General features: G+C 42.6%; 1 protein-coding gene and 1 non-coding gene across 2 annotated transcripts; both read right to left on the bottom strand.

The window, feature by feature from the left end:
* Window positions 1-299: 299 nt before the first annotated feature.
* On the bottom strand, window positions 300-7,738 carry RPL5 (ribosomal protein L5). Its single transcript, XM_062613208.1, has 8 exons — window positions 7,483-7,738; window positions 6,648-6,717; window positions 6,436-6,551; window positions 4,752-4,886; window positions 3,999-4,201; window positions 2,884-3,061; window positions 1,111-1,199; window positions 300-459 (listed from the first exon to the last, which is right to left on the bottom strand). Exons 1-8 carry the CDS (start codon window positions 7,483-7,485, stop codon window positions 360-362), a joined length of 894 nt encoding a protein of 297 aa, XP_062469192.1. The 5' UTR covers window positions 7,486-7,738; the 3' UTR covers window positions 300-359.
* On the bottom strand, window positions 3,221-3,317 carry LOC134160853 (small nucleolar RNA SNORD21). The gene has a single exon (XR_009963717.1). It is a non-coding gene; the product is annotated as a small nucleolar RNA SNORD21 (small nucleolar RNA).
* Window positions 7,739-8,272: the final 534 nt, after the last annotated feature.

Here is an 8,272-nt window from a genome sequence, read left to right as displayed (position 1 = left end):
AAAAATGGTGAAGGACATGTAAAAACTCTTAAAAAATTTATGGTATTTTTTTTTAGAAGCCGCTATTTCTTTTTCTCAGTCTGGTACTCGTCACACTAGAAATTAATAACATTGATTTCCCCTTCATGGGAATGATTCTAATGCAGCAGCCTTGGTGTTACAAGTCTGTCACCTCTCCTCTGTGAAGGAGTTCAATTCATAAGGGGGCAGGAGAGAAACCTATTTAAAGCTACAGCATATCTGGATCACTATTCTGCATCTTTCTAAGATACATAAATAAGCCAGTCTTGCACAGCTGCTTACTCAATAAATTTATTGCCACTTTTTCCAAAGCTTCATAGCAAACTGTGGAAGTTGTCTTAACTATCAGCTGCGCGCTCCTGAGCCCTGAGGAAGCTGGCCTTCTTCTGAGCAACACGGTCCTTCTTCTGAGCGAGAGACATCTTGGGACAGTTCCATCTGCAATGCAAGCACAATATATGATATAGCCAAGGCAGAAATAAGCAAAAGGGTGGTCAAGCAAGCTGCAGTGCACCAGAACTGTTATCAAGTATGCTGTCCTAGAATATATGCTCACTTCTGTAAACACACAATTTCCTTATATAATGATTTAAAGCTGTAGTTTGGATACACAAGACAACAGAGTTGGACATGGTTGCTGCATGGTTGCAGCAGTTTAACTCCTTGCAAGGTAAGCTAAGTCGGTACTCTTGCAACTAGAATACAGACACTGTGGAGCCCAATGCAACAGCTGGGCCTTGATTTCTTTTCTCCCAGAACCCTCAAAAATCCAAATAGTTTAGTGCTGACAGATCAGTCAGAGAAGCAGCTTTCCCACTGGAAAGATATAACAGCTGAAGATAAACAGTTAAAGAGTTCCAGCTATTCAGGCCAAAAGCATACTCCACTTGAGAAATACTTTTATATAATTGAGAGCTCTTAAAGTCTAAAGTTAACTCAAGATAAAGTGACACAGAACTGCTTGTATCTTAATCTCAACTAAAACATGCAAGTTTTGACATAACTGCAATGAGAATTCATTACTTGTTTTAACATAACCAAAAGCGTCTCTAACAGTCACATTCATGTTAAACAGAATGAGAGCTTTACCTCTTTGTCTTGACTTCTCTCTTGGGTTTCTTGTCATGGACTGGATTATCCCGTATAGCAGCATGGGCTTTTTTATACATTTCTTCCATCTTAAAAAAAATATATTTAAAAAAATTGTTCAGTTCTCCATAGTGGTCCAGTTGTACCATCATGTAAGAAAACCAAGACACCTTGACCAAAGCATGCACTAGAAAGGGGCTCCATAATACATAACAATATGTACAAGTTTTGCATGGTTGCCTTTAAAATATTTTTCATACACTGCTGGAGCATACTGAAATTCCTGCTATCACTAGGCTACAATTTCACTAGTCAAACCCACAACTTGGGACACAAACGAGAAAAGTAATTTTCTCCTGCCATAAAGTAACTACAGACAACTCACAAGTCTCTCAAATACAGGCTACTATCTTGCAGTTGAAATACTATTTCCTCCGAAGCCTGCTTTCAGTGCCATAGCTTCCCCACACCAAAATGAAAAGGCAATCTAGAAAGTTATCCTACTTAGAATAAAATACTTCATGTTTACTTACTATGCCAAAATTATTCCACACAAACTGTCAGACATGTCATCTTACCACCCTTTCAAACCCTACAGCAGCACATGTTACAAAGCTGCTTAGTAAGATGGAAGAAGCAGAAGCAGTGAAAGCAGCTTCAGAGTAGCAAGTCTTGCAAGAACTATGACAGTCCCTGCATTCTCCCCAAAGGTGCAGTAATGCTGCTGTGTCCCAAAATTAACTATGGCTCCATAACATCACCAATTCTAAGAATACCTTTGCTGGTAGTTAATTAAGATCACCAGATCCCAGCTGTGAGAAGTCTTCAAGATGCACAAAGAGTAAGTGTCTAGCTACTGCCAAAAGTCCTGGACTCACTTAATTGCAATACAAGCTATAAATATTGTTTGATTAGTAAACTAGATGAAGCTGGCATTCACAATACAACCTTACTTATTTTTTAGAAATATTAAAGTTACAAAAAGCAGCAATTATGTTAAAAAAAAAACCAACCAACCAACAAACCATTCCAAGCCACATAGCAATAAAGGGACAAAGAATAAAGTTAAGTTTTCCACAGCCTGAAAAATGACTTGAGAATATTTGGAGCTTCAGGACCAGTAATTGGGGAAACCAGGCAAGAATATTACAGGCAGCAAGACATGCTATCTGAAAGGAGTTATACACTTGAAAGAAGTGAAAATACCTTGGTAATCTTGCACATTTTCTACTTTTGTGCAAAATATTCTGAAATAAGATGTGTTACAGTCTCTCTAATTTCACAAGATTGCAGCTTCTACAACAAAGTAGCTTAGGCTAGCCTATATTCACCTGGGACATAGAATTACCTATAGGGTCACAAAAATGCTACAACAAACTGGACACAGAGCACATCCCCACAGCTGCAGAAATTAAAGGCTGTGGTGTGGAATGAGGAATGAGTGGGCAGCATGTATAGAAATTTCAAGTTAACTTCTATAACAAACAAAATCCCCCCACAAAAGGTTGCAAAGACTGCCCAGTTTAGAATGCAGTCCTGTAAGCTTAGGTTTAAAGGCAGAACGTTAAGCTTCATGGCAGGAAAAAAGATCTTGCTTTCAAAAGGTCTACAATATACTGCAGAGCTCTTAAAGAAGGAAAAAATACTTCCTTTGCACAGATAACATGTAATATGAATCACATTTTTTATATATTATCTGCATTACTAGAGAAGTCTCTATGCAAGACTTAATAACACCTCTATTAATGCACATGAGCCAGAGAGAAATCTCACCCCATCAGGTGTTAGGTTGTTCTTTATATACTGGGAGAACTGTTTCTTGTAAGCATCTTCATCCTCCTCCATCAGGTAGCGCATATAATCTGCAACATTCTGGCCCATGATATGCTTGCGGTGAACCTCTGCATTGAATTCTTTGCTTTCCGAGTCATACCCAGGGAAACGTTTGGTACTGTGAAACAGCATTGCAAAGACACATTGACAAATGTTCCCATTCAGAGGCTAGATTCCACACAGAAATGACCAATACAGATAACTGAGGGATAAGACCCTCTAATTATAAAATACAAGATAAAGAAAATCAAGAGATGGAAGTTTTAAGTTTGTCTTGGCTGCCATCAGTCCCGTCTTGAAACAGTGCTGTACATCACATACACACCATGGACCAACTACAGAGCGTTCAGTCATTGGGAGTATCATCACGTAGCAGCCAAGTCAGAAAAACTGCTAAATTAGTCAAGAATGAATAGAAGATCATGGGAAAAGGGAAGAAAATACACAACAGAGCTCAGATTTCTCCCTCCCCATTCACAGCTGCTAGCAGAAAGCAGCAGTCAACAGTAGTATCAGTGTTGGTAAAACTGCTAAAAATCTTGGTTCAGTCATTCACAGCCTATGACAGGAGCTGTCAAAACATCTGTATAAAAATTTTAAGTGCAGGTGGACAGCTCAGACCTACTATTGTCCTGACACCTGTAGCAAGCATCAGAGGCATTATACCTGGTATGTACAGTTGTTTGCACTGAAAGCAGTAAGCACACACAATTTGCTAAAGACTTAAACCAACAGAATACTAAAGCAGATTTACTTAACTGCAGGCAATCACTTCATGATCTTAAGTCAAAGCAACAAGATGGCTTTTTAGTCTCTAAAAGTTTAATAACATCTCTTGGTAGCTGCAAGATTCCCAGCAGCATTCTCAAAATTGAACTTTTGGGATTAAGAAACAACCAATGAACCAACCACAAAAACCCAAACCCACCTGAGGACCAAGGCTACATCATCATTCCCAGGTCACTGGGACATTAAGTGACAGTGTACGTACACTGTCACCTACAGAAGAATCTCAGGTTAATTCTAAAGGAATCCTTCCCAACAGACTATATTACCTATGGGGGATGGACAGACCACCATCCACTGCACCCTTCAGAGCACCAAAGACTTTGTTTCCAGTGGTAGTTCTGGCAAGACCTGCATCCAGGTAGCATGTGAAAGCACCAGGCTTTCCATCCACACTCTCCACATTGTATTCATCACCAGTCACTTCAACTTGGCCTTCGTAGATCTTGTCAAGACCAAATTTATTCAGAAGCTGCAGGAAAGGAAAACAAACAAAGGCACTTCTGAAATTCTTTCCATTAATGAACAAAATGAAGAACCACCGCCCCCGTAAAGCCCAAATCTGCAGTAAAATTTTCATGTCTTTACAAAAATTAGCACCCCATAACAAAGCTTTTACCAACCACCACTGGAAGTATGTCTGTTGAGTTTCAACCTTTTGTGCCAACAGGTACACCAGTGAACTCAAAGACATGTTCCTAAGCTCATGGAAAATGGATGGATGCTGTTTATATGTTTTCAGCTCTCAGAGGTACATTTCTTACATTTTTATTCTGACTCCCTCCCTCCACCAAACTTAAGTGTTGAGACTCAGAAGTGGGCTGCTGGAGTTGAACCTGAGTGGTTACAGCTCTTCCTGTGATTTGACAGTCACAGGAGGCCATCAAATCCATGTGGTAAAGAGCGAAAGTTATTATTGAGAGAAGCCCACAGAGTCATTTATCAATATCAGCATACCACTAGAGAAAGTGAGCTTTCCCTTTGGTAAGAAAACCAGAGCAGTAGCCTGGACAGATACCTACCCTGCGTGCCATCAGCAGGCCTGTGCAGTATGCTGCTGCGTAATTGGTCAGGCCAACCTTCACACCATATTTTGGCAGCTCATGGGCATAAGCAGCACAGACAATCATGTCACCTTCAATTCTAGCATAGGCAATCTGACAAGGAAACAAGAGTTAGTGTTCTCGCAAGAATTCTGGGCTCAGTTTATAATTTCTTCAACATCTATTTGAGCTGACAGGAATACTACAGAGGAATGTCTATACTACAGAGCTCACTGCCAACCCCTGCAAGCAAGATCAAGGGCTTGTCATTCCCTTTTCATTCTTTGTTTTTTAAAGGCATAATTAAGTCCTAAAGTACAGGCACAAAGAAGCCAAATCTGTATTAGGCCAGAGAAAGTCCATGTCAGCAACAACTTGCATTTACCTCTCCACACACATCAAGAGGCCAGGAAACTGCCTACAAAAACAACCTTTCCAAGACTCATTATGGATGTGGATGGATCTTGTCCCACTTTCTGCATAACATAGTATATAACACACCTCAGGAAGATGCAAACAGCATCTGATACAGAGTTTGTGATAACATTGTTATGAACCCCCCATGGCAGGGGGCTGGAACTAGATGATCTTTCCAATCCAAGCCATTCTAAGATAATAACCTTATGGAATTATTTTGTTAATGGGTCTGAGATTTTCACCATCTCTGAGGTCTCCTGTGGGACAGCAATACTATCAGATATGTTTCTCCTGTTCCTTTCACCTACGGAACCTTCTCCTTTTGAATCCCACACCTCCTTCCTACATCGAAAAGTTGCACCCTTTTTGCAGGATGCCTACACACTGGGTAGGTACCATCTATCAGATATCAGCACCTGCCACCACCAACTTTGGTTTTGAGTTTCAAAAGATAAAACAGGTCTAAACTGACTGTAAAAAAAACACTCACCACTGTTCTTGACATATCATTATCCCATGTAAAAAGCAGAACAGTTAACTTTTATAGTTGCCCCTTTTTTGAGGTTAACAACACATATTTATAATATAGTAAACACTAAGTTTCTAACTTCAAAATTCATCAAAACATTCTAGAAATGAAACAGGAAAGCGAATCACAATGAGGAACGCTGTATGATGCAACACACAACTGCGTGCTCAGGAAGAACAACCAAATGCCTACTGTTCTTACCTACCAAACTCCTTTAGTCTCACAGGAAGGGCATCATATAGCCTCGCTGCTTCACATCATATACATGCCATCACAGGAAAAAAAACCCTCAGAAGAAAAGGCACCTTTAGATACAGTGCAACTGTCAATGCAGGTTGACAGGTCAGTCAACCCTGCTGCCTTCAAATATGACTCCCTTTTTCAAGCACTTTAAATAAAGCAGAGACGGAACAGAGAAATCCTCCCCCTTCCCAACGTCTTTACTTACCTCAGCATCATCAAACCAGCACAGTTTTGTATTACAAATAACCTGGCTGAAGGAGGCTGACACTACCAACATTTGTTTTGCATTATGAATACGTTTTATTACTGAAGTTGCAGCAACATTAAAAATTTCTTTCTTCTAAGAAAACATTTTACATCATAAAAGCTGCTCAGATCAAGCTTAAAAACCTCATCTGCTTCAGCCAGTCCACCCTTGCTGTTTGCTTCACACTGGGAAGGCTGGTAAGGAAGCAACAGCACCACAGACCTTACCTGGCAAATGATGTCTCTGTTGGTAACACGCACAATCATCCTATATTTAGGGGTGTTGTACTTGTTTTTATCTTGAATTACCAAACGCTTACGGGCATAGTAATCAGTTTTTCCCTCTGAAATACAACAGTTACAGTGTGAAAAATATGTGAATGAAATAGGAGTATTCATCAGTGGCATTTAACTATACATCACAGGGAATTTAAACATACCTCTCCTTCTCCTGAATTTCACTTGGTATCTCTTGAAGTATGCCTTATTCTTGACAACTTTCACAAACCCCTTGAGTAAGAAACACAACTGGATGTTATTAACATAGAATCACGCAAGCCAAAGCCATTCTAACTGTATGTCCTATAAGTAAAACCGTGGTGGAATTAGAAATACACCGGATTTACTTATGCATTTAAATGAAAAGCATCACAAAAATAGGGGGGGGGAGGGAGGAAGCCACACTAAGCCCCGGAAGCTTGATCCTTCCCACAGGAACTAATACACATTTCTCCTGTGAAATTCATGGTTTCAGGAGAAACACCAGAAAAGACTTGTTAGCAGAACGTCTGCCTGCATGGCCTGAAGCAGTAACCGTGTCGCTCCCAGCCAGTCCCCCAGGGCCTCGGAGCTCGCTCCTCCGACGGCCCCGCGAAGGCACGCTCGGCCAGCACCGCGACGGGACCCGCGCTTCCGCACACTTCAGCCCCGCTGACCCGCGGGAAGATAGCGGCCACAGACCCCAAGCCTCCAGCCGGCTGCCGCAGGGCTCCGTCAAACCGGGCCGCACCGCCACGCACCCACGGGCCAGGCCGGGCCTGACCCGGTCTGCCTCCGCCTCAGCGCAGCAGCGCGGACGGTAACGGGGCGGTGCGGGAATCGTGCTGAGCCGCAGCCCCAGCGCTAATGGCAGCCATCGCCACGCTGGAGCAGCCGCAGCCGGCGTCGGGCCTGAGCCAATCCGTCTCCATCCGCGCGGGCAGCGGAGCGCAGCAGCCGCAGCGCGGCGGGCAGAACACCCTCGCGGCGCGGGCGTCCCGCGGGGCCGGTACTGACCATCGTGCCAGGTACTGTCCGGTCTAGGCCTAGACCGGAGCCTGCTCCGCACAACGACTGCGCTCCGCAGCAGGGGGGAAAAGGCCGTTCCCACTGCGCAGCCGCAGCTTCTCGCCAGCCCGGCGACGCGCAGCCACGCCTCCAGAGCCTGCCCCGGCCTTGCTGACCCCTGCCGGCCTGGAGGAGCGGCTGCACGGCGGGATCCGGTGTCGACCCTGTCCTTGCTTCTGCCTGCAGCTTCCCTGAGCGGGCAGAGAAGTATTTCCAGGGAAAAATAACACTGCTGTCCCCTGTCATGGCTCCTAAGTGCTTTTTCGTTACTTGCAGAAGCAGGAGGTAGCAAGACAAACTCCTTTGCTATTATCACAGCAGAGGAATTCTTACAACAAAAACATTGATAGATGTGATCTTAAAACAGCCAATTATGGAAACGTAGGGGTTTAATTCCCTTCATTTTCTAGGGAAAATCTTCGCGGTTGATTGAACAGTAAATACTTCAAACATTAAACTAACCAAAACCCAATCAAACGCTGTTCCTAAGATAAATTATAGTTATTTGGGATAATTGATGTTTGATGAATTAAACCAAAGATATATATATCCATACACTGAGACAAACAGGTCAAATAGCACCAAATTTCTTGACGTTGCCAGAGAAGTGCACAAAGCAGCACCTTTGCTCCTGATGCATTTGGTTATCTGCATTCCCTTCACAAAAAAAAAAACTGAACCAAACCTATGCTAATTGTTATACGTAGATCAATATTTTAAACGGTATTAATTTGATAAA

This window comes from Pezoporus occidentalis, unplaced genomic scaffold (assembly GCF_034315485.1).
Source record: "Pezoporus occidentalis ecotype Australia unplaced genomic scaffold, CSIRO_AGI_Poc_V1 ctg164, whole genome shotgun sequence".
In the NCBI taxonomy this organism is placed as follows: Eukaryota; Metazoa; Chordata; class Aves; order Psittaciformes; family Psittacidae; genus Pezoporus; species Pezoporus occidentalis.
This window is presented reverse-complemented; position numbering and strand designations above follow the sequence as displayed.

Excerpts from the sequence above, each read along its gene's own strand:
- RPL5 (XM_062613208.1), bottom strand. Across the intron at positions 4,887-6,435 it reads ACAGAGACATCATTTGCCAG|ATTGCCTATGCTAGAATTGA; the intron begins GTAAGGTCTGTG and ends TTTCCTTGTCAG. Across the intron at positions 460-1,110 it reads AGAGAAGTCAAGACAAAGAG|ATGGAACTGTCCCAAGATGT; the intron begins GTAAAGCTCTCA and ends CTTGCATTGCAG.